Raw genomic sequence first — 27,093 nt, forward strand, 5'->3', positions numbered from 1 at the left:
AAAACCTGACTAAGAAAGAGGGGAAGGAATTTAATAAATACCATCAAAAATATCTTAAAGGGGTTGTTCGGGCCAAGGTTTTCACATATATGCTTAGGAAGGTTTTTAAGAAAAAGAACACACACTTTCCTCTCTCCTGTGCTGCCCATCACAGAGCTCGGGTTCCTTCTGTGCGCAGGGACATGATGTTATTCGCCCACTTAGCCAATCATCAGCTGAGGTAGAGCACCACTGATTGTCTAAGCAGGCATGTGAGGTCAGGTCCCTGAACTTACAGCAGGGACTGGAGCTCCATCAAACAGGTGGAAGTGCAGGAGCAAGGAATGTTAGTGTTCTCTTTATCAACCCCTTCCTGAGCATACACTATATGCAAAAACACTTTGCCTGGACAACCCCTTTAAGACACTCATAAACATAAGATTTAAGTGAGCAGAACCCACCCATGATGGGGAAAAGAAGGACTGGTGATATTAGATTTCAAACCACCTGATCCCAAGAGAGATGAGCCATTACCAGAGTCACTGAGCAGTGGGCTTTTCCTATTATCGTTAGAGAAAACACATGTACACTTGGCTGAGCTGAGTGTGCATGTATGTGTAGGAGTCTGTAATAGCTCATCTTACAGCAAAGCTGCCAGAGCAACACAGGAATGCTCCCGACAGTGCAGCACCAGATCCAGAAATGTTGTGAAAACAAGAAGAGGTAGGTTTGTGACAGTCTTGCTATTATCTGTTCTTCCTGTACAGCCTGAACCATACAGTTGGTGGAAGTGCTTGGAGATAAAATATGATCCCTACATTGGAATTGCATGGTGTAAGAAGCCCTTGGGGCTATTACAGATGCATAGGGGGAAAATGTATTAATATAATTTTTCCCTTTCACTGGAAAGCAAGCATTACTTATCAGATCACCTATCTCTCATGTAAAATTATTATCAATGATATTCCTTAAGATAATACATAGATTTGCATATCTGCATTAAAGAGTCTTATTCCTCTTTGTCTCATTATTTAAGGATTTCATTCAATACGAAGGCTTTAGTAATACAAAACATGTTATGAATTGGAAATATTGTCATTGAACTATAGACTGTTGCGGAGCAAGCTTCTGATGGCTTCTTCACCCGACTATTTAGAATCTGCTCACAGCACTGCCAGCTTAACCAAAAAGGATTAACTCTCATATCCAACTGAGAACACAGATAATTCTCTGTAATTGGTAAAAAATGAAGATGAATGGGTCTGAGAGATAAGGAGCAATTAGCTCATCAGCAGTTACAGCTGTGCACTCAATCCGACTCCATCTCTGGAGTCTTAGTCCTTTTTAAGGGACCCAAGCAGAACAAGTGTACAAAAAATACATAAAATGGAAAAAAATGTTAATACGACGCAAAGAAGTACAACATGGAACTAACAAACATGATACTGTAATCTTCTTTAAGTAATGCCCACCCATCCATATTAGCCTATCTAGTTAACACCGACACTATCTTACCTCCCTTCATCTAGGTATAAAGTTATAATAAATATATTTTTGTTTCAACATAAACCAAATTACTAGTGTAGCCATTCCTAAATTCCCTGTCAATCGTTTCATTATAGCAGCATCATCTGTTTGAAAATATAAGCAATTCCCTCATCTAATTATTGGGAGGATTTTAGGTTCATTAACATTGCCAAGGCAGAGAATCAGATGTGCAACTGCAGTGCTGTGCTCAGTGGCCTGAAATTTCACTTCCCTTTTATTTGATTTCTCAAGGTCTTGTAGACTTTCCATAAAATGGTGAAGCTGCAAACTTTCTAGTCGGAGGATAAACAGAAGGAATACTAGACACAATGCTGCAAGCTATTCTAAAACATTGTACGACAGTCTCTACCACACTTGGCGGGTCACTTCACACCAATGATTTACCCTTGCACTGTCCTAACGACATTTTCATGTTATAACTATATAATATGGTTACAATGACTATTGTTGCTCGCTCTTACTTAAAGTGCACTTGTCATTTGCAAGAACTTGTTATATAATGTAGAAAATAACATTATATGGATATTTGTAATATACATTGGTTAAAAATTGTGTATATGTTTGTCCCTGCAGCTATTGCATGTATGAAGAGACCAAATACAGGAAGTGTGGGTGGACAAGCAGGGCCCTGTACACTGAGGACAAGCAGGGCCCTGTACACTGAGGACATGCAGGGGTCTGTGCACTGAGGACAAGCAGGGCTTTGTGCACTGAGGACAAGCAGGGCTCTGTGCACTGAGGACAAACAGGGCTCTGTACACTGAGGACAAGCAGGGCCCTGTGCAGTGAGGACAAGCATGGCTCTGTACACTGAGGGCAAGCAGGGCTCTGTACACTGAGGACAAGCAGGGCTCTGAACACTGAGGACAAGCATGGCTCTGTGCAATGAGGACAAGCAGGGCTCTGTGCACTAAGGACAAGCAGGGCTCTGTACACTGAAGACAAGCAGGGGTCTGTACACTGCGGACATGCAGGGCTCTGTACACTGAGGACAAGCAGGGCCCTGTGCAGTGAGGACAAGCAGGGCTCTGTACACTGAGGACAAGCAGGGTTCTGTACACTGAGAACAAGCAGGGCTCTGTGCAGTGAGGACAAGCATGGCTCTGTACACTGAGGACAAGCAGGGCCCTGTACACTGAGGACAAGCAGGGCTCTGTGCAGTGAGGCTCTGTGACATGTTCACGGCTCATACATCAGAATGATTGACAAGCCAGGAGGCAGCACAGAGCCCTGATTGTCCTGCCCTCATTTCCTGTATTTGGTCTCCTCACAGAGACACACAAGCAATAGCTGCAGGGACAGCATTTCTTCACCCAAAAATATTCACATTTTTTAATCAATGTATATTACAAATAAGTATATAATGGTATTATCTCCATTACATAAAAAGTTTTTGCAAATGACAGGTACATTTTAAGTGACAGGCTGTCTCATCATAGTTAGCTTAATGGAACTAGTAGATTTTATTATGTCTGCTTCAAACAACTTAGATGCCGGTGTCAGCTTTGACAGTGGTGATCACCGCATGCCGCTATTAGAGGTGGGCCTCAGCTACAGGAATCAAGTCCTCAAGTCAGGAGCCCGCGCCATACACCCTTAACCCCTTAAGGATGGAGGGTTTTTCAGTTTTTGCATTTTCGTTTTTTTTTTTCACCTTCTAAAATGAATAATCCATATCATGGCTTATTTTTTACAGCAAAACGGAAAAAAAATCATTGTGCGACAAAATGGAAGAAAAAACGCCATTTTGTAAATTTTGGTGGCTTCCATTTCTACGCAGTAAATGTTTCAGTAAAACTGACACATTACCTTTATTATATAGGTCCATATGGTTAAAATGATACCCTACTTATATAGGTTTGATTTTGTATTACTTCTGAAAAAAATCATAACTACACGCAGGAAAATGTATACGTTTAAAATTGTTAACATTTTCCACATATGGGGCGATATTAGGGCTAATTTTTCCGTCATGATCTGAAGTTTTTAGCGGTACCATTTTGTTTTAATCAGACTTTATGGTATAAAACATGACCAAAAATATACTATTTTGGACTTTGGATTTTTTTTGCGTGTACGCCATTGACCGTGCGGTTTAATTAACAATATATTTTTATAGTTCAGACATTTATGCATGCAGCGATACCACATATGTTTATTTTTATTTACACAGTTTTTTTATGGGAAAAGGGGGGTGATTCAAACTTTTATTAGGGAAAATTTTCTTTATTAACTTTTTTTTAAACTTTTTTTTTGCAGTGTTATAGCTCCCATAGGGGACTATAACACTGCACACACTGATCTTTTACACAGATCACTGCAAAGCCATAGCTTTGGATTTCAGGCTTGGAGCAATCAATCGACGATCGGACGCGCAGGAGGCAGGTAAGCCACCCTCCTGCTGCGTCCCAGCTGATCGGGACATCACAGTTTTATCACGATGGTCCCGATCAGCCCGAGCAGCCGGGATGCTTTTACTTTCACTTTTAGACGCGGTGATCAACTTTGATTGCCGCTTTTAAAGAGTTAATGCCTGACATCAGCCTGATCGGCCCATTATATCTGGGGACGCGCATATGGGTGTTTATAAATGTCCATTTGCGCTAAGGTGTTAATCTCACAATGACATGTATACACATCATTGGTCGTGAAGGGGTTAATGACCAATATGGAATAAAATGTGCATGGCTGCATCTGAGAAAGGATTGTTCATTAGACGATCATTTGTTAACAATTGTTCAACCATCAACTTACTTTTATCTAATGTGTAGGCCATCTAACCTTTTGCCTTTAACAACTTAACAACTAGTACTCTTAGGTATAAATATACACAGTGAATTTTATGTTGTTAACACCAGCTTGACCACGATTTCAAGATCAATAGAATATTCTTAATTAAATTCTTAATAAGAAGAGTTAATGCAAATCAGTCATTGGGCTACAAAAGTCCAGTTATAGTTAAGTTTCTGCCTAACATAATCTATTTGTGGGTAATAAGAAAATATAACAGGCTCAGGCTCTGTCCACACTGCCATCATGGCTACTGTAACAACAAAAGTCATGATGGCAGTGCCGCACCTGTTGAATGAGGGACACAAACTGTGCCCGATTGATGTCATTGACTGGGGGTGATCGGGTTGCAATGTGGTGTCTATTATTTTGACAAAAAGAATAGCACAGCATGCTACACTTTTTCTTCCTGAAAAATCTGACTTAAAGGATTACTCCGCCCCTAGACATCTTATCCCCTATCCAAAGGATAGGGGATAAGATGTCAGATCGCTGCGGTCACGGGATCCCCCCTGCGGCACTGCGCTATCATTACAGCACAGAGCGAGGGGCGTGATGTCACGAGGGGCGGAGCCATGACGTCACGCTGCTCCGTCCCCTGTATCGCCCATCATTACGCACAGAGGGAACTCGCGTGTTCCCGAGGCTCCCCAGCAGCGGAACCATGGCGATCTGACATCTTATCCCCTATCCTTTGGATAGGGGATAAGATGTCTAGAGGCGGAGTACCCCTTTAAGTACTGATGGAGGCTCCGGATTGAGCCTCTGATGGTGGTTTGGGCAGAGTTTAAAGCTGAAACATGTGAGGTTAACCATGTCTATCTGTACATAAAGCTTAACATCTTTAACCAGCTATAAGCAAAAGACAGCAGTCAGTTGACTATTATCTTATCCCCAAGTACTGTCACTTGACTCAACTGACATGTTCTTTCTATAGTGGGTAAAAAACAAGTAGTTGTCTGACACCTCTGGTCAGAAAATAGGGTTGGAAAGACTAATATCCAACAAGCCTGAATACATCAGATCAGCGTCAGCGGTATCCATCAGCAGATAACCCATCCTTGACAGGTCAAATGTCCTTGGCCTGATTATAAAGTTCTACTGTTAAAAGAAATGCATTGTGATAGTCTGTTATCTTAGTGTATATGTTTCCATTGCATACTTGTATTTCTTGTAAAGTGCTATTTAAAATTCTAAATAAAGAATTACCAGAAATATCTTCTACTCTTTTCTGTGTCAGTTACTTGGGTAGGAAAATATAAACAGGACTATTGTTTTAAACTTTATCCTTGTGGTTAATGTACCACAAATAAGTCAGTTTAGCTATTTTATAGGGCAACGTATGTCAACATAAACAGAACCAATTAACTTTCCTACATCCTTATTATGCCTTAAAATGGGACATGGCCTGTCCCTAAGTTTAGAAAGTGTAGTACCTGCACAGAGGTGTGAGGAAGGGGAAAGACAACTGCACTGCACACATAACTAGCTCTGAACTAAATACACTTACTAGACCAGTACTTAATGCTAATATAGTACTACTCCCTATAAATACTGTAAGTAAGTGAAGCTGTACAGATATAGAACTTTGTATAAGTCTCCAGAGTTGACTTTTAAGTTATGGAAACATTCTTATTGAAAATTTCTGTAATGTTATGTATATAGTTACAACAAGAAGTCAAACATTATCAACCCACCCTCAACTCCTTTTTATTTCTTCGCATGCCCATCTCCCTGTCCCCCATGCATGCTGTGCTGCTAAAGATATCACTGCTGCCTTATCTAAGTGACCATGAGAGCAGTGATGAAGTAGGTGAGTCACTACAATGATTATATGTAGTTACAAAACTTTCCTAACTGCATGCAGATTCTCTAGTGTGTCCTATGATGTGCACCTTGACTCTGCTCATTTCTACCTACTGCTGACAGGAAGAAATGTATCACTAAGAGACAGGCTGAAACTGCAAAGAAAATTATTACAATAGTACCCTATGGAACACAGACTTCTCTACCCCACCCCCACCCTCACCCTCGTCTCTACAAAGCTGGAGGTATCATGGTAAGAACTGATAGAGATGGCATAGAACCCATCAATTGCACATCAGTTAAAATAGGTATACACAAAGCATACCCAAGAGTTTCCATGTTATTCTCTGATAATAGCCTATGCTACACTATATAAGAAAAAAACCTTGCTAGAGTGCTTCTTTAAGCATTAACATAAGGATCATAAGACATAAGCATGCACTTCTTCGCTTTCACTATACTGTATTCTGTGATTGTTTATGACTCTATTATGCCAGGGAATTATGATAGCTCGTTTTTCCTATGTTTTAAGGCACACAGCTTCAATGTCTTCATGACTGATTCATTTCCTTAAGAAATAATAACATTTTGCAATGCATGTAGGTTAAACAATGTTATTTTCTTGGGGCATCTGTTTTGAGATCACATTCTGAATAAGTATGAACTCATTTCCTTAGAAGCAAGCCATTTACTATTGTTGATGTCTGTTTACGAGTTCTGTGTCAGATATTACTGTGTGGAAAATATTTGCCTGTAAAAATCTGTTAAAGCATTCATACAATGTACGAAGCAGTTACGGATTGTTCTGATTCTTTGTATCTAGTATAAAATCATTTGATCATATTAAATTCAAGATTTTACAGTAAACCCAAACAGAGCCCTATATGGCTTGCTAATGGGTCAATGTGACTTGTAAACAGCTGGATACTCCTTGTTACCTTAAAACTATTTATTCATTAGCGTCCTGAGCCTTTCTATAAAGATTATGGCCCAGACTTACTAAAATCTTTGTTTTACACACTGGTGTTTAGCTAATCTGTTAGATCCCAAAAAATCACTGAATTTATTGCGAGTTGCATCCATCCTGCCCATGTGCCTCAAAGTGAAATATACACAAGTTATGAGCTGGCATAGATTTCAGCTACAATTTATGACTGTTTCTAGGCGTTAATTGTAGTAAATTCGGTAGGTCAATTGTAGGTCAACGAGACCCGCGGTGGTGCTAGGACAAACCCCAAAAGGATATTTCAGGCAATATTACAAACACAAGAATTAAAAGAATCCTGAACTCACCTCAGAAATAGATGTCTCACGGCTTCTCTTTGGATTCCCCTGGTGGACGCGAAGGCTCGTATAGCGTAGGGCACTCAGAGAGCTCTGAGCATTCCACACAATACCTGTCTTCCCGTCTGCCAGGGGATCCAAAGAGGAGCCGTGAGACATCTATTTCTGCAGTGAGTGCAGAAAGCTGGCAAACCATTGATAAAGTTCCCTTATGTCACACTTGTCTAAGTTATGGAGTTTTACTTATCAATGGGCCAATGTTCTCAGACATCTAAATTAGAATAAAAAATCATGCTCAATATTTAAGATACTGTTAGCAAAAGTTTAGTCTATGTAAGAAATAAATGAGATAATAGTAAACTTTGTAAGTAAGGGCGCCGTCACATATATGTGGGGATCCGGCTCAGTGAACTGGCCACAACTGATGTGACAACTGATGTGACAACTGATGGCAAAGTGCATCAGCTGTCTATGGTGTGGCATACAGTTATTTAGCAGGCCGGATGGGGGAACGATGCAAGATGCGTTCCCTAAACCGGCATGTAAAGCAATTCGGAGCCCAATTGAGGCGCCAGATAAATCTAAACTGTCACATTTAAATGAATGGCATCAGGTTTGATTATCAGTTTCCCCCTAGCTCTTTTCCATGGTGTAGTTCACACAGCGTTGATTTTATCTGAAGTGGATTCCAAATATGAACTGTGGAAAGAAGTTGTAAAATGTTCGACAAGAAGAAAAATGCACTGTGTGAAAATGTACGTATGGTCAAGCACACATGGAGAGAGCAAGAATTAAATATATGTTTAGCTTTAATATTCGTGAAGCCCCCACAAAGCTAAATGACAGATTCAGCTCTGCTAAAATCTTTACAATTAAAAATGCATCTGCATCTTTTACTATACCATTATAGGAAAAAGAACAGACCTTCAACACTATCCGAACAAATTACGTTCAGCCTTTACTTTTTAGTTGTCCTTTATATTGTCACCTTCTCTATTCTTTTATAGGAGAAAAAAATGACTTTGCCACAATTGTAACTTCAAGAACATTTATGTGTTCACTAAACCAAGTGTCTATTTGCCCCATTATTAAAATATTACATTCACTTTCTTCTTCACCTCCTCCTCTCCTTCTACACAAATATAGCAATTTATATTAATGTTCAGGAAAATTGTGTGTATGCCATGAACAGCATTGTCTTATCAATAATGTGGCCCATATCAAGCAACCTGTCAGGAGAAACTACTTGATATAAAGAAGAGATTGCAGACATCTCAGCAATCAATATTAGGACGGCTACAGTATGGAAGATTCAGCTACTGCATATCATTTTGTCAGCATCTATTTCAATGACCAAATGAAGCATTAATTCAAATCATAAATCTACGGTGATTTAAATCTAGGAATGAGCACCTGCCTGCTTTAATGATTTATTTTGTACATTTCAGTAAGCAGGAGATTTGTCCATATGAACTGACAGGTCACCTTCAGATGCCAGCAGCAGACTGTTTATCACCAAGCAGACTAACATCTCATCTTAGCAAGTAAATATTAAACTAAAAGAATCCAATTGATTCTGGGTGAGGGGGATAAGGCGTCATGGCCATATTTTATTTTCCTCTCAGGCCATTAATGCTTTATTTTGTCTAAATCCCATGTTTTATTTTACCACCTTCCTCCAGAATGTAATTCCTGCCGAAGCATCTGAACTCAAGGTTATCATTTTAAATTGGAATGTAGGAGATAAAATAATTACCTATTTGCATCTTTGGCGCTGCCTGCGACTCCCTTTCCATTTTGACCTCTGCAATTTGCCAGTAACAAGTTCACAACTGTTTGCAATACTTATTTGGATTAATAATATGCTCTATTAAAATCCAGATTTTTCCTGGATTACTGACTCATTAAACAAGCGTGTAAATATCTGCATGGAATAGACCTTGCCACTTCTGGAGAAGAAAGGTCTATTGAAGAGGCAGCGAGGTGTCTCAGGTGGGCCCCTCACCGGCTTTATGAAATCAGTTAAAAAGTAAGAGGTTCAGGCCAAAGATGTGGGCATACTTTCATGGCTATTTTGTGCAATTTTATATAATTAGCCTATTGTGTTATAAGTGGAGTATAATAGGGTAGACTGACTGATACTGCCTAAAACATAGACAGTCTAAGAATTTGTAGTATATTTGTAATTTCTTCAGACTGCGTAATCTAGGTTTAGACCACCAGTTAGTTGACATTAAAGCCCTGCCCCTGTTGACTGTCCGTGCCTGCTGACAGTTGTAGTTTTGCAATAACTGGAGGCACTCTGGTTGGAAAACACTGCTCTAGACTCTTGTGTGTGGCTGACTGAAAGTGGGCATGATGTGAAAAGAAAAGGGTAGGACTTTAATGTGCCTATGTGAGCCAATATATGCCAAAATTGTGGCTTTTGTAAGCATAAATAATACTTAAATAATATTATTCAACCCACATAAAATCAGTGCAAACATTTCATGATCATAAAGAATACTGTATAATAGGCCAGATTCCTAGTAACATAATAACATAGTTCATTAGGTTGAAAAAGAGTCCATTAAGTTCAACCTCTATCTCCATACTCCCTACTGAGCTGATCCAGAGGAAGGCAAAAAACCCTTATGGCTGATGCCAATTGCTCCATACCAAAGGAAAAATATCTTCCCAACTCTAAATATGGCAATCAGAATAAATCCCTGGATCAAAGTCCTGTCCCTATAAATCTAGTATCCATAACCTGTAATGTTACTACTCTCCAGATATGAATCTGGGTCTCTTTTGAACTCAATAATTATATCAGGTGTGTAATTAGTAAAGGCCAAACAAGAGCCTGATATGGACCCCACAGACCATTCAGAACATTAAAGGGATACTCTGGTGGAAAACTTTATTTTTTTTTAAATCAACTGGTGCCGGAAAGCTAAACACATTTGTAAATTACTTCTATTAAAAAATATCAATCTTTCCAGTACTTATTAGCTGCTGAATATTACAGAGGAAATTATTTTCTTTTTGGAACACTAAGCTTTCTTCTGACATCACGAGCACAGTGCTCCCTGCTGACACCTATGTCCATTTTAAGAACTGTCCAGAGGAGGAGAAAATCCCCATAGCAAACATATGCTGCTCTGGACAGTTGTTAAAATGGACAGAGATGTCAGAAGAGAGCACTGTGCTTGTGATGTCAGCAGAGAGCTCTGTGTTCAAAAAGAAAATCATTTCCTCTGTAGTATTCAGCGGCTAATAAATACTGGAAGGATTAAGATTTTTTAATAAAAGTAATTTACAAATCTGTTTAAGATTCTGGCACCAGTTGATTTAAAAAAAAAAAAAAAAAAGTTTTCCACCGGAGTACCCCTTTAATGTAGAAAAATATGGGGTGTTGTTAAAATATAACATTTATTCATACATTTAAAAGCCACCAGAATGAAGTGAAAGTGTGGAGACAGAAAAAATCCTCAGTGCTCCAATATTCTGGAGTTAGTGTAGTGAGGATGTTTATAGAATATTCACAATCAAAAAGAACCAATTATGTAAAATCTTAATGTTTATTGAACAAATATCAAACAAGACATACATTTGAAAATAGATAGAACATTAAAATGTGGGCACATAGGTGACAAAAAGCACAACGAGAAACGTATGTTGGGGTTGGATCTGGTAGGTGGTAACGTGCATGGCGGGTAGTCTCTTACCTTCTGGCTGGTTTTCCTGTTCTATTCCAGCTTTAACTGTATATGATCTATCTCATGCTCTGATTACCTCTCTGTCTTATATTATGCTACTTCTCTTTTTCATATGCAATTCCCTTTGTTTGATTATTCAGAGAGTTAATCCTATTATATTTGTTTTGTCCCGTATTCCATGTATTGTTATACCTCCCCCACCATCTCCAGTCATCTGTTTTTGTCACCTATGTGCCCACATTAAAATGTTTCTATCTATTTATAAATGTATGTCTTGTTTGATATTTGTTAAATAAACATTAAGATTTTACATAATTGGCTCTTTTTGATTGGGAATTACCAATTGTGGTTACTTTATTGTGGCCATTACTTTGTTGGTAGTATAATATATATGATATATTTATAGAATAAAGAGCTATTGATGTACACTCCTATTAGATATGCGGTGTGCATATATTCTGGAAAGCAATAGTATATATACAGTGTCAAATGCATGCATTCCTTTTTTGAACTGCTCTTACAGTAAAGAACCCCCATATGTTCTGGTGTAGAAACCTTCCTACAGACATAGAGGATGCTTCCTTATTATAAATTCAGTCCTGGGTATAAATAGGTCATGGGAGATATCTTTGTGCTGCCCCCTAAGATATTTATGCATAGTTGTAATGTCGCCCCCTAAGCCTTCTTTTTTTCTAAAATAAACAACCCTAATTCTGATACCCTTTCTGGATACTATAAATACATACTATAAGTGCCTAATTGCAGCCATTTTATGGCCACAAGTCCCAGCTCTACTCCAGGTCTAATGCCCTCATAATTGACCATAGATTACTATGATGCTATCAGATCAGATCATTAGACCCATGGTCATGTTGAGACTTGTGCCATAATACGGGTGTAAAAATGCGCTCAAATTACGCATATGTGAATCTGGCCTTATTCTAAAATGCACTGGAGATTACCAGTAATGTAACATTATTTCCCCGTTCTATTTCATATATTTTCATTAGAATATGTACCTTAATGTGTCACTTGAAAATATTATTTAGCAAAATCTTAAGAAACACTGTCACGATGCCGGCTGGCAGGTAGTGGATCCTCTGTGCCAGAGAGGGATTGGCGTGGACCGTGCTAGTGGACCGGTTCTAAGCCACTACTGGTTTTCACCAGAGCCCGCCGCAAAGCGGGATGGTCTTGCTGCGGCGGTAGTGACCAGGTCGTATCCACTAGCAACGGCTCACCTCTCTGGCTGCTGAAGATAGGCGCGGTACAAGGGAGTAGGCAAAAGCAAGGTCGGACGTAGCAGAAGGTCGGGGCAGGCAGCAAGGATCGTAGTCAGGGGCAACGGCAGAAGGTCTGGAAACACAGGCAAGGAACACACAAGGAACGCTTTCACTGGCACTAAGGCAACAAGATCCGGCGAGGGAGTGAAGGGGAAGTGAGGTGATATAGGGAAGTGCACAGGTGTAAACACTAATTGGAACCACTGCGCCAATCAGCGGCGCAGTGGCCCTTTAAATCGCAGAGACCCGGCGCGCGCGCGCCCTAGGGAGCGGGGCCGCGCGCGCCGGGACAGAACAGACGGAGAGCGAGTCAGGTAGGGGAGCCGGGGTGCGCATCGCGAGAGGGCGCTACCCGCATCGCGAATCGCATCCCGGCTGGCAGCGGAATCGCAGCGCCCCGGGTCAGAGGACGTGACCGGAGCGCTGCCGCGGGGAGAGTGAAGCGAGCGCTTCGGGGAGGAGCGGGGACCCGGAGCGCTCGGCGTAACAGTACCCCCCCCCTTGGGTCTCCCCCTCTTCTTAGAGCCTGAGAACCTGAGGAGCAGACTTTTGTCTAGGATGTTGTCCTCAGGTTCCCAGGATCTCTCTTCAGGACCACAACCCTCCCAGTCCACTAAAAAAAAATGTTTCCCTCTGACCTTTTTGGCAGCTAAAATTTCTTTGACCGAGAAGATGTCCGAGGAGCCGGAAACAGGAGTGGGAGGAACAGACTTGGGAGAAAAACGGTTGAGGATGAGTGGTTTGAGAAGAGAGACGTGAAAGGCATTAGGGATACGAAGAGAGGGAGGAAGAAGAAGTTTATAAGAGACAGGATTAATTTGACACAAAATTTTGAAAGGACCAAGATAGCGTGGTCCCAACTTGTAGCTAGGGACACGGAAGCGGACATATTTAGCGGAGAGCCATACCTTGTCTCCAGGGGAAAAAACGGGGGAAGCTCTTCTTTTCTTATCCGCGAACTTCTTCATGCGTGATGAAGCCTGTAAGAGAGAATTTTGGGTCTCTCTCCATATGATGGAAAGGTCACGAGAAATTTCATCCACAGCGGGCAGACCAGAGGGCAAGGGAGTAGGGAGGGGGGGAAGAGGGTGACGGCCGTACACCACGAAAAATGGGGATTTGGAGGAAGACTCAGAGACCCTGAAGTTATACGAGAATTCGGCCCATGGGAGGAGATCTGCCCAGTCATCCTGGCGGGAGGAAACAAAATGTCGCAAATAATCACCCAAGATCTGGTTAATCCTTTCTACTTGTCCATTGGACTGGGGATGATATGCAGAAGAAAAATTTAATTTAATCTTGAGTTGTTTACAGAGAGCCCTCCAGAATTTAGACACGAATTGGACGCCTCTATCCGAGACAATCTGCGTAGGCAATCCGTGAAGACGAAAAATGTGTACAAAAAATTGTTTAGCCAACTGAGGCGCAGAAGGAAGACCAGGAAGAGGGATGAAATGTGCCATTTTGGAGAATCGATCAACGACCACCCAAATAACAGTGTTGCCACGGGAAGGGGGTAAATCAGTAATAAAATCCATACCAATCAGAGACCAAGGCTGTTCGGGGACAGGCAGAGGATGAAGAAAACCAGCGGGCTTCTGGCGAGGAGTCTTATCCCGGGCACAGATAGTGCAGGCTCGCACAAAGTCCACAACATCCGTCTCCAGAGTCGGCCACCAATAGAAGCGGGAGATGAGTTGCACAGATTTCTTGATACCCGCATGACCTGCGAGATGGGAGGAGTGACCCCATTTGAGGATTCCGAGGCGTTGGCGAGGAGAAACAAAGGTCTTTCCTGGAGGAGTCTGCCTGATGGAGGCAGGAGAAGTGGAGATCAGGCAGTCAGGTGGAATGATGTGTTGCGGAGAGAGTTCAACTTCTGAGGCATCCGAGGAACGAGAGAGAGCATCGGCCCTAATGTTCTTATCGGCAGGACGAAAGTGAATCTCAAAATTAAATCGGGCAAAGAACAGAGACCACCGGGCCTGGCGAGGATTCAGCCGTTGGGCAGACTGGAGGTAGGAGAGGTTCTTGTGGTCGGTGTAGATAATAACAGGAGAACTTGATCCCTCCAGCAGATGCCTCCATTCCTCAAGTGCTAATTTAATGGCTAGAAGCTCTCGATCCCCGATGGAGTAGTTCCTCTCCGCTGGAGAGAAGGTCCTAGAGAAAAAACCACAAGTGACAGCATGCCCGGAAGAATTTTTTTGTAGAAGAACAGCTCCAGCTCCCACTGAGGAGGCATCAACCTCCAATAGGAAGGGTTTGGAAGGGTCAGGTCTGGAGAGGACGGGAGCCGAAGAAAAGGCAGACTTGAGTCGTTTAAAGGCGTCTTCTGCTTGAGGAGGCCAGGACTTGGGATCAGCATTTTTTTTGGTTAAAGCCACGATAGGAGCCACAATGGTAGAAAAATGTGGAATAAATTGCCTGTAATAATTGGCGAACCCCAAAAAGCGTTGGATGGCACGGAGTCCGGAGGGGCGTGGCCAATCTAAGACGGCAGAGAGTTTGTCTGGATCCATCTGTAGTCCCTGGCCAGAGACCAAATATCCTAGAAAAGGAAGAGATTGGCATTCAAACAGACATTTCTCAATTTTGGCATAGAGTTGGTTGTCACGAAGTCTCTGAAGAACCATACGGACATGCTGGCGGTGTTCTTCTAGATTGGCAGAAAAAATTAGGATATCGTCCAGATATACAACAACACAGGAGTATAACAGATCACGAAAAATTTCATTGACAAAGTCTTGGAAGACGGCAGGGGCGTTGCACAGTCCAAAGGGCATGACCAGATACTCAAAGTGTCCATCTCTGGTGTTAAATGCCGTTTTCCACTCGTCCCCCTCTCTGATGCGGATGAGGTTATAGGCGCCTCTTAAGTCCAATTTAGTGAAGATGTGGGCACCTTGGAGGCGATCAAAGAGTTCAGAGATGAGGGGTAAGGGGTAGCGGTTCTTAACCGTGATTTTATTAAGACCGCGGTAGTCAATGCAAGGACGTAGGGAGCCATCCTTTTTGGACACAAAGAAAAATCCGGCTCCGGCAGGAGAGGAGGATTTACGGATAAAGCCCTTTTTTAGATTCTCCTGGACGTATTCGGACATGGCAAGAGTCTCTGGGGCAGAGAGAGGATAAATTCTGCCCCGTGGTGGAGTAGTGCCCGGGAGGAGGTCGATAGGGCAATCATAAGGCCTGTGAGGAGGTAGAGTCTCAGCTTGTTTTTTGCAGAACACATCCGCGAAGTCCATATAGGCCTTAGGGAGACCGGTTACTGGAGGAACCACAGAGTTACGGCAAGGGTTACTGGGAACCGGTTTTAGACAGTTCTTGGAACAAGAGGACCCCCAACTCTTGATCTCCCCAGTGGACCAATCCAGGGTAGGGGAATGAAGTTGAAGCCAGGGAAGTCCAAGGAGAATTTCCGAGGTGCAATTGGGGAGGACCAAAAGTTCAATCCTCTCATGATGAGATCCGATGCTCATAAGAAGGGGCTCCGTGCGGAAACGTATGGTACAGTCCAATCTTTCATTATTTACACAATTGATGTAGAGGGGTCTGGCGAGACTGGTCACCGGGATGTTGAACCTGTTGACGAGAGAGGCCAAAATAAAATTTCCTGCAGATCCAGAGTCCAAGAAGGCCACTGTAGAGAAGGAGAAGGCAGAGGCAGACATCCGCACAGGCACAGTAAGACGTGGAGAAGCTGAGTAGACATCAAGGACTGTCTCACCTTTGTGCGGAGTCAGCGTACGTCTTTCCAGGCGGGGAGGACGGATAGGACAATCTCTCAGGAAGTGTTCGGTACTAACACAGTACAGGCAGAGGTTCTCCATACGGCGTCGTGTCCTCTCTTGAGGTGTCAGGCGAGACCGGTCGACCTGCATAGCCTCCACGGCGGGAGGCACAGGAACAGATTGCAGGGGACCAGAGGAGAGAGGAGCCGAGGAGAAGAAACGCCTCGTGCGAACAGAGTCCATATCTTGGCGGAGTTCCTGACGCCTTTCGGAAAAACGCATGTCAATGCGAGTGGCTAGGTGAATAAGTTCATGTAGATTAGCAGGAATTTCTCGTGCGGCCAGAACATCTTTAATGTTGCTGGATAGGCCTTTTTTGAAGGTCGCGCAGAGGGCCTCATTATTCCAGGACAATTCTGAAGCAAGAGTACGGAATTGTACGGCATACTCGCCAACGGAAGAATTACCCTGGACCAGGTTCAACAGGGCAGTCTCAGCAGAAGAGGCTCGGGCAGGTTCCTCAAAGACACTTCGGATTTCCGAGAAGAAGGAGTGTACAGAGGCAGTGACGGGGTCATTGCGGTCCCAGAGCGGTGTGGCCCATGACAGGGCTTTTCCGGACAGAAGGCTGACTACGAAAGCCACCTTAGACCTTTCAGTGGGAAACAGGTCCGACATCATCTCCAGATGCAGGGAACATTGGGAAAGAAAGCCACGGCAAAACTTAGAGTCCCCATCAAATTTATCCGGCAAGGATAAGCGTATCCCAGGAGCGGCCACTCGCTGCGGAGGAGGTGCAGGAGCTGGCGGAGGAGATGACTGCTGAAGCTGTGGTAGTAACTGTTGTAGCATAACGGTCAGTTGAGACAGCTGTTGGCCTTGTTGCGCTATCTGTTGTGACTGCTGGGCGACCACCGTGGTGAGGTCAGCGACAACTGGCAGAGGAACTTCAGCGGGATCCATGGCCGGATCTACTGTCACGATGCCGGCTGGCAGGTAGTGGATCCTCTGTGCCAGAGAGGGATTGGCGTGGACCGTGCTAGTGGACCGGTTCTAAGCCACTACTGGTTTTCACCAGAGCCCGCCGCAAAGCGGGATGGTCTTGCTGCGGCGGTAGTGACCAGGTCGTATCCACTAGCAACGGCTCACCTCTCTGGCTGCTGAAGATAGGCGCGGTACAAGGGAGTAGGCAAAAGCAAGGTCGGACGTAGCAGAAGGTCGGGGCAGGCAGCAAGGATCGTAGTCAGGGGCAACGGCAGAAGGTCTGGAAACACAGGCAAGGAACACACAAGGAACGCTTTCACTGGCACTAAGGCAACAAGATCCGGCGAGGGAGTGAAGGGGAAGTGAGGTGATATAGGGAAGTGCACAGGTGTAAACACTAATTGGAACCACTGCGCCAATCAGCGGCGCAGTGGCCCTTTAAATCGCAGAGACCCGGCGCGCGCGCGCCCTAGGGAGCGGGGCCGCGCGCGCCGGGACAGAACAGACGGAGAGCGAGTCAGGTAGGGGAGCCGGGGTGCGCATCGCGAGCGGGCGCTACCCGCATCGCGAATCGCATCCCGGCTGGCAGCGGAATCGCAGCGCCCCGGGTCAGAGGACGTGACCGGAGCGCTGCCGCGGGGAGAGTGAAGCGAGCGCTCCGGGGAGGAGCGGGGACCCGGAGCGCTCGGCGTAACAAACACCTATCATTCCAAAAACTTTTCACACAATTGTGATAAAAATAAAGGATACAAAAATTCATGACACTTACCAACACTTGAATTGAGATCCCCATTGTCTGAGTCTGCACCGTGCTGTGTATTGCTGCTGTGGTAGTTGCTCATAGCTTCTAACTTGATTTTCTTAACCTTCATTGCTTCAGCTATTGCTGCATTGGTCGCAGCCGCAGCAGCTGCAGCCGCTGCTGATAGACCTGGATTAAAAAACATACAACAGAAGATATATTTCATGTCATAAGTATTTAAGCATTGCATTGATGGGCCTAATCCCTAACAAGTAAGTATAGCAAGTAAAATATCCCAGCAAAGGACTTTCCAACATGACCCCTTAACACCTTTTAGGTTAGTTTAGCTCCCCCCCAGGATCATTAAAATGTTGCTGCATCAGTACACCTATTCATTCTTCAATATCATGCCGATGTACAGTGATAACAGATGGCTCTCTGTATATATTTATGCAAATTATTCAAACCCACCAGCAAATGGTTGCATGATCCCAATAAAATGCTGTGGAAGTCTACCCTTTGTCACTGTCTTTTATGTGGCTGACAATAAACGTTGTGTTCCATATAATATTTTTACATGCTTCTTGTGTAAGTGATCTGTCAATCATAGTTGAATATAGTAAGCAGCCATTTTTGATAGAGCTTTAAAGGGGTATTCCGTGTTTTTTTTTATTTATTTTTTTATTTGACTATGCTTTAGGAGCTGTAAAGTTAGTGTAGTTCATAATATAGTGTCTTTACCTGTGTTTGATGGTGGTCTCTAAATGTTTATGTGATCTTTGCCTCAATGTTAATTTTTAGTGGCATACAAAACTGGTGTTGTCTCAGACTTTTCCCAGGTTGCAGTGCAGTCCGAGACATTACATCACTAGTCAAATGTGGAAAGAGAGCCTGTCTGTTTCAATGGGTGGAGCAACAGCACACATGGAAGGGAGCCTAGCTGTGCTGCAATGGGTAGGGTGATTGATGTGTGGGAGGGAGAAAAGTGACCTTACACTTACAAAGAAGGGATACAGGGACTTGTTGTTGGAGGGAGGGAACTCCAACAGGAATTAGCCATTTCAGAAAAAGATAGCAGCAGCATTATGGTAGACTCACAACACAGCCATTTAACACCAAGACAAGCACGGACCCTTCCTAAGTATGTACATTACTGTCTGGCAGGTAAGTACTAAAGTCACCTTATGTTAGATAACCCCTTTAATGAATATATATGTGTTTGTCCACAATACAGACAATCATTATTAATAACTAACAGCTAACAGTTCATTTGCATCTCGAAGCAAAGCCAAAATATAGCTGCAAGAACAATATATTAAGTGTAAAGAACCCACTGTAATGTCAAACAATGTTTGGATCTGCTGGATCCTTTTCAAAATACCTTGAAAACTAAGCCAAAGATAGGTACAGTACATGCTTTAGTACATCATGAAGGCCACTACTATTTTCATTGAAGTCAGTCCAGAGATTAGCAGATTGTGTGAGTCCAGCATCAGAATTTAAGCCCCCCCTCCCAGCTTTGTAGCACGTGGCTAAATGAATTTAAAGTCATTACTGCAATGTATAAATCATCCAGCGCTTCCTTCTAAGAAAAGCAAGTATTTTAGTGATCCAATCTTAAAAGCATGAAACAATGCACAGAACCCATATACAGCAATTATACATTTTTGCTGTGTATTCAAAACATCTTAGTCTTGTATATGGACCCTGTACATTGTTTTATGCTTTTAGAGTTGGATGAATAAAAGACTTCCTTATATTAGAAGAAAGTGCTAGATCATTTATTGCAGTGTTTTCCAAACAATGCATCTCCAGCTGTTGCAAAAGTACAACTCCCAGAATGGCCAGACAGCTGAAGGCTGTACGGGCATTCTGGGTGTTGTAGTTTTGCAACAGCTGAGGACACATTGTTTGGAAACACTAATTTATTGATTGCAGGCCATATGTTTATGTTACAAAATGACGCTATATCACATGTACCCCAAACAGGATTTAGAAGACTAAGCCTAAATGAAAGCTTAAAGGGTCACCCTCATTTAAACTCCTTATGGTAAATAAATTATTATTATTAAAAGTAAATAGTTTTCTATATTTTATCTGTGTTTAAAAAAGCTGCCACTAGGTGTCTCCCTACTTGTCCAGAGCACATTTTTCCCCATCTCTTGCACAGACTTTGGACTCCTGCTGGCCTGACAGAAGTCCAAAATCAGGAAATGCTGAGGGGTGTGTGTGCATCCTTATCCATTCAGAGCTCATCTCACACACTGAACTGCTCTGGGCTGTGTGTAGCAGAGTGAGGGAGGAAGTTCTCCCCTGTATGGCTTCAGATGATGTCACACCTGCTGGGTAATGCCCCTTCCCAGTCTGTGAATCTGAGTGAGACTGAGCAGAAAATACAGAGCAATATCAAGGTAGAAAACTAACAAATAATAAAAATAAAGGGAGGGGGTGCTTTATTATGATGGGGGCAGTAAACTAGGAGGATTGTAACATTTAACAAGATCATTTGAGATACTCTTTAAGACTGTAGTGTGCACCATTGTATTTTTTTTCTTGAAAGTGTAATCTAACACATGGAGAGGGTAGATATGCCAAGGGAGCACCAAAGTAAGAGGAGCTTTTCTTTATCGGCTCTTTGCTCTGGCTCATAGAGGAGAGACCTACCTATATGGCATTCATATGTCCTAAAAAGTCACATAGAAAGGATATATTTATAAAGGTCATGACCTCTGTCAAAGATCAGGTTGGTTCAAATAGCTGAACAAAAAACCTAGATAGCACAATTTTTTTAGTCTGGTTAAAATCCAGGAAAATGACTGACACCAGTTGGAAACCCGATGGACCCCATTGATTACATTCAGTCAGACTCCGTTAAAGTCCGTTGTGAAACAGATTTGTCGCTAGACAGGGGAAGTTTAACATAAAGGCATACAGGCTCGACATAGATGTGAACTCAGCAATAAACAGGTTGTAATTTTAATAAATCCAGCGTATCTATGTCTGCTGTTGCACCCAGCTCTGAGCTGGTATAAATTTTTGGTGTTGCCTATCGGCTCTATTGTCACATGTGAAGAGGGTGTCCCCCTCCTCCACCCCCCTTGGAAGTTGCAAATTCTTGCACAGAATCAGTAACTTTTATAACAATTACTCAGCACACACAGATTCCATAGGGCTTTTTACTCAATTTGGTCCCTGTTGCCATTAGAGCTCCCAATCTAAATTCATCTATCAATATGTTTTTTAGAGTGTGTGAGGAATTTGAACCTAGGACCCCAGAACTGCAAAGCCACAGTGCTAACCACTGAGCCACCATGCTGACTTCTGAAGATATGCCCCACTGGTTACTGATTGTGCCCCATTATGTCTTTCAAATAATTTCTTATCATTATATATTTTGTATAAAAACAAGGGTGCCAAAAGGTTTAGTTGTACTCAACCTAGAGGCACTATATAGACTCTAATATTGGGAGAAGGGGGGTTTCTGGTTTCAACACTGCCCTTCTATTACTTTAGCCTATATGAATTATGTAATCGGAAATGCGTTGTCTGTAACATCTCCTTTAGTATACAAAATGTCAAAAGATACTCTAATAAGTATTATTACTTTTTGGTAAAAGCATACATAGATACATAGTGTAACCTATTTCTGAGCAATCAAATGGGATTTTTCATTTCAAATATCTATACCCAACAATGTATGTAAAAAAAACAAAAAAAAAAAAACGCTAGCAATCTGCATATGAAAGACGTCAAGTCAGACATGTGGCATGTGGCAATAATACGCAGTCTTGGTTACAAACCATCTGATAGGCAGATGGCATAAAACTGATTCCACAGCTGAGATGCAGTGGCATGCCGTTAAAAAACCTTGTTTGTATTCCAAGTGTTACCAGAGCCATATTGGTATACACAATACATCATGGCATTATTGCAACAGTCTTGTTAGTTTCAAGCATAAATGCTCAATCGTTTTAATCCCCGAGGAGATAGTTGCACGAGTCAAAATGAAGACCAACATGGACTTCAAGCAACTAGAAGCTTTCTCTCACCTCAGTAGGATGAATCTTACAGTATGTTACATTACACAATACATTAAAATGTAAATTCCCCTTTGTTGAACCCAAATATATCAGGTAATTACATAAACAGCCAGTCTCTTCTATTAATCCCCACAGCTCCCTCTTCAGCCTATCATGCTGTGGTTGGATTCCCAGACTACAGTGGGGATTTCAATGTCCTTTAACAACACTTCTATAATAAAGCAATACCATCACTATTCTGGGAGTGATTATAATATAAACCATATATTAGATAACTGATCATTTATCTGATAGTTTATTTAAAGTCAACAAAGTTTATTCTACATTTTAACCCTATGACTGTTTTACTAGTGATGATTTTACTAGGTTTTTTAAATTAGGAAAAAAAGGGGTGTATTTTCTTGTGTAAAAAAAAAGGAACAATAATGTATCACTTGCATTAATGAAGTCACATGACACTTACGCTATAAAAAAAATAGGATCAAAATTATTCTGCTTTAGGACAACCAAAGATGAATTTGCTGCATGTAATTCTGCAATAAGGCTTACCAAGATCCACAAGGCAATATGTAAGACACAGCTGTACTAAAATCATGTGGATTTTTTTTTTTTCAGATTTCTATCTTTTGGATCAAAACAGCTGTTTATGTAAATGAATAGCAAAATCCACATCAATACATTTGTGGATTTAGGCCACGTTCAAAAACCACAGGCGGACATTCCGCAAATACCTTGGGGCAAAAAAGTATTTAGTCAGCCACCAATTTTGCAAGTTCTCCCACTAAAAAAGATGTGAGAGGCCTGTCATTTTCATCATAGGTATACCTCAACTATGAGAGACATAATGAGAAAAAATCCATAAAATCAATTTTTTCTGATTTGTAAAGAGTTTATATGCAAATTATCGTGGAAAATAAGTATTTGGTCAATAAAAAAAAGTTAATCTCAATACTTTGTTATATACCCTTTGTTTGCAATGAGAGAGGTCAAACGTTTACTGTAAGTCTTCACAAGGTTTTCATACACTGTTGCTGGTATTTTGGCTCATTGCTCCATGCAGATCTCCTCTAGAGCAGTGATGTTTTGGGTCTGTCACTTGGCAACACAGACTTTCAACTCCCTCCAAAGGTTTTCTATGGGGTTGAGATCTTGAGAATGGCTAGGCCACTCCAGGACCTTGAAATGCTTATTTCATTGCCATGGCGGTGTGTTTGGGATCATTCTCATGCTTAACCCCTTAAGGACCGGGGGGTTTTCCGTTTTTGCATTTTCGTTTTTTGCTCCTTGCCTTTAAAAAAATCATAACTCTTTCAATTTTGCACCTAAAAATCCATATGATGGCTTATTTTTTGCGCCACCAATTCTACTTAGTAATGACATCAGTCATTTTGCCCAAAAATCTACGGTAAAATGGAAAAAAAATCATTGTGCGACAAAATTGAAAAAAAAAACGCAGTTTTGTAACTTTTGGGGGCTTCCGTTTCTACGTAGTACATTTTTTGGTAATGACACCTTATCTTTATTCTGTAGGTCCATACGATTAAAATGATACCCTACTTATATAGGTTTGATTTTGTCGGACTTCTGGAAAAAATCATAACTACATGCAGGAAAATTAATACGTTTAAAATTGTCATCTTCCGACCCCTATAACTTTTTTATTTTTCCATGTATGGGGCGGTATGAGGGCTCATTTTTGTGCCGTGATCTGAAGTTTTAGATACAGTACCATTTTTGCATTGATAGGACTTATTGATCGCTTTTTATTCATTTTTAAATGATATAAAAAGTGACCAAAAATGCACTATTTTGGACTTTGTAATTTTTTTGCGCGCACGCCTTTGACCGAGCGTTTTAATGAATGATATATTTTTATAATTCGGACATTTCCGCACGCCGTGATACCATATATGTTTATTTTTATTTACACTGTGTTTTTTTTTTATGGGAAAAGGGGGGTGATTCAAACTTTTAATAGGGGAGGAGTTAAATGATATTCATTCACTTTTTTTTGCAGTGTTATAGGTCCCATAGGGACCTATAACACTGCACACACTAATCTTCATCATTGATCACTGGTTTCTCATAGGAAACCAGTGATCGACGATTCTGCCGCATGACTGCTCATGCCTGGATCTCAGGCACTGAGCAGTCATTCGGCGATCGGACAGCGAGGAGGCAGGTAGGGGCCCTCCCGCTGTCCTGTAAGCTGTTCGGGATGCCGCGATTTCACCGCGGCTATCCCGAACAGCCCACTGAGTTAACCGGCAGCTTTCACTTTCGGTTTTAGCCGCGCGGCTCAGCTCTCAGCGCGCGGCTAAAGGGTTAATAGTGCGCGGTGCCGCAATCGGCGCTGCGCGCTATTAGCGGCGGGTCCCGGCTTCACTATGAAGCCGGGCCCGCCGTGATATGATACGGGTTACCGTGTAACCCCGCGTTATATCAGGAGAGCAGGACCAAGGACGTACCAGTACGTCCTTGGTCCTTAAGGGGTTAAAGACCTAGCCGTATTTCATCTTCAGTGCTCTAGCTTATGGAAGGAAGTTTTCATTCAAGATCTCATGATACATGGCTCCATTCATTCTTTCCTTTACAAGGATCAGTCGTCCTGGTCCCTTTGCTGAAAAAATGCCCCAAAGCATGATGTTTAAACCCACATGCTTCACAGTAGGTATGGTGTTCTTTGGATGCAACTCAGCATTCTTTCTCCTCCAAACATGACGAGTTGGGTTTTCATCAAAAAGTTCTACTATGGTTTCATCTGACCATATCACATTCTCCCAAACCTCTTCTGGATCATCCAAATGCTTTCTAGCAAACTTCAGACGGGCCCGGACATGTACTGGCTTAAGCAAGTGGATACATCTGGCACTGCATGATTTGAGTCCCTGGCGGCATAGTGTGTTACTTATGGTAGCCTTTGTTACTTTGGTCCCAGCCTCTGCAGGTCATTCACTAGGTCTCCCCCATGTGGTTCTGGGATTTTTGATCACCGTTCTTGTGATCATTTTGTGGATGAGATCTTGCGTGGAGCCCCATTTAATAATAATTGCTCCCACAGTTGATCTCTCCACACCAAGCTGATTGCCTATTGCAGATTCAGTCTTCCCAGCCTGGTGCAGGTCTACAATTTTCCTTTGACGGTCCGGTGCTCGCTGTCATGGCGGTGCATAAATGTACGTCATGGTGCCGTGGTACTTAACGCACCATGACGTACATTAACGCACCGCCATGACAGCGAGCATCGGACCGGTGCTCGCGTCATACGCGACAGGTCCCGGCTGCTATTTACGTCCATTGTTGATAAGGGGTTAATTGGGTACTCCGGTGGAAAAACATTTTTTTCTAATCAACTGGTTCCAGATTTGTAAATTACTTCTATTTCAAAATCTTAATCCTTCCAGTACTTATCAGCTGCTGTACGCTCTAGAGGAAGTTGAAAAGTTATTTTCCGTCTGACCACAGTGCTCTCTGCTGACACCTCTGTCCATGTCAGGAACTGTCCAGAGAAGGAGCAAATTTCCATAGCAAACCTATCCTGCTCTTCTTGACAGTTCCAGACAAGGGCAGAGGTGTCAGCAGAGAGCACTGTGGTCAAACAAAAAAGAAGTATGCAACTTCCTCTGAAGTATACAGCAGCTGATAAGTACTTGAAAGATTATGATTTTTAAATAGAAGTAATTTACAAATCTGTATACCTTTCTGTTACCATTTGATTAGAAAAAAAAATGCTTTCCACTAGAGTTCCCCTTTAAATCTATACAGAACATGGGAATATACACTTTGAATTACATTGTTATGTTTGTTCATATCATTTCACATTCTGGACATATCATCATTGAGGTCAGAACATAATAAATAGACCCCAGTGGCAAGTCAAGTCTTTTACTGAACCATTGAGGTCTACTACTGTGTCAGTGCACACCAGAGGATCCATTTACTCTGGAGAACCAGTCAGACCTATGTATATGTATGAGGGGGTACTGATAAATATTAAGCCTATTTAAAATTTAGTTAGGAATTCTTAACTTTAAGGGTGCACTGGCCAATTTCTCTATATTCAATGGTGCACAAGTCAACTACCTTGTAGCTTCCTACTTGACTTCACATAACCCCATTGACTTTGTATAATTCAGTTTTCTGTCATAAGTGTCAAATGGAAAATTCCACTCTCATCACTTCTGTTCACATGTATTATCAGGATCACTGCCTTTATAACGAGGAGCAGTCCAGTACATTGAGATTCACTATGACTTCTGTGTCAGCAAACAAGGGTTGTTTCTATGTACTGCCCAATAGAAAGAAAACAGGCTGCCAAAAACAGCTGCCTGCCGTTTGCTAATGGATTGACAATGAAAGAAAATTCCTTTTGATGCTACGAGCTTATTACTGAGGCACTCTCTGTTGTAAAGTAAAGAACTCCAATAATAAGCAGGCATTAGGGAATTGCTGTTTATGCAACTCCTTGATATATATTAGCATAGGTTCATCTCCATTTAATTACTTTTCACTCCTCTATAGTGAGATTGTCTATACTTACTCTATATAATTACTGAATGCCCAGTAGAACGTGAACATGTTCATGCCACACTGTTAGTAGAAGTGATTAGAATTATAATATCCACAGTTTATAGTTCAATAGCTCAGTAAAGTATTTCCGTGATTTGATATACCTATAACTAAACCCCATTATTCTAGTATCTAAGCCAATACACAGCAGCTATGCTACATAAATAGCCTAGTGTACAGTTATACTGTATGTGTAAGTATTAACAAATGATATATGTCAGTATTGTCATGAATAGACATTCCCTGTATGAAAATTAGACACTTTTCAATCCATATAGAATCACGTGATCTAGTTTTCTAAGCATCAGTTTCAATGTGAATGCCCATAAGGATGAGGGGAAAAAAAGCTCAGTGACCAAGAATGGTCATCACTGCTAGACTATCCAGGGCTAGGTTTTCACAAACTGTCAACCTTGTGGGGTTTACATCTGTAACAGTGTTGAGAGTTTACAGAGATGGTGTGAGCATGGAAGAACATCTAGTGAAGGGGATCCTGTGGATGTAAACAAACCATTGACAAAAGAGAACAGAAGAGGAAGTCCTTCTAACAAACAGGCGGTGCACAGTTAAGCAGATTGCATCCGGATACAATGCTGGTGCTCCATCTAATGTGCCTGAATGCACATCTCATTGGTC

General features: G+C 42.0%; 1 protein-coding gene across 7 annotated transcripts in view; it reads right to left on the minus strand.

Moving 5' to 3' along the window:
* Nucleotides 1-27,093, minus strand: part of DACH1 (dachshund family transcription factor 1) — a 372,863-nt gene that overhangs the window by 166,140 nt on the left and 179,630 nt on the right. For all 7 annotated transcript variants that reach the window (XM_056555495.1, XM_056555493.1, XM_056555492.1 and 4 more), the window contains exon 3: nt 17,876-18,037. In XM_056555495.1, coding sequence (XP_056411470.1) covers nt 17,876-18,037 — 162 coding nt within the window. The remainder of the gene's footprint in view (nt 1-17,875; nt 18,038-27,093) is intronic.

Source organism: Hyla sarda, chromosome 2 (genome assembly GCF_029499605.1).
Source record: "Hyla sarda isolate aHylSar1 chromosome 2, aHylSar1.hap1, whole genome shotgun sequence".
NCBI lineage: Eukaryota > Metazoa > Chordata > Amphibia > Anura > Hylidae > Hyla > Hyla sarda.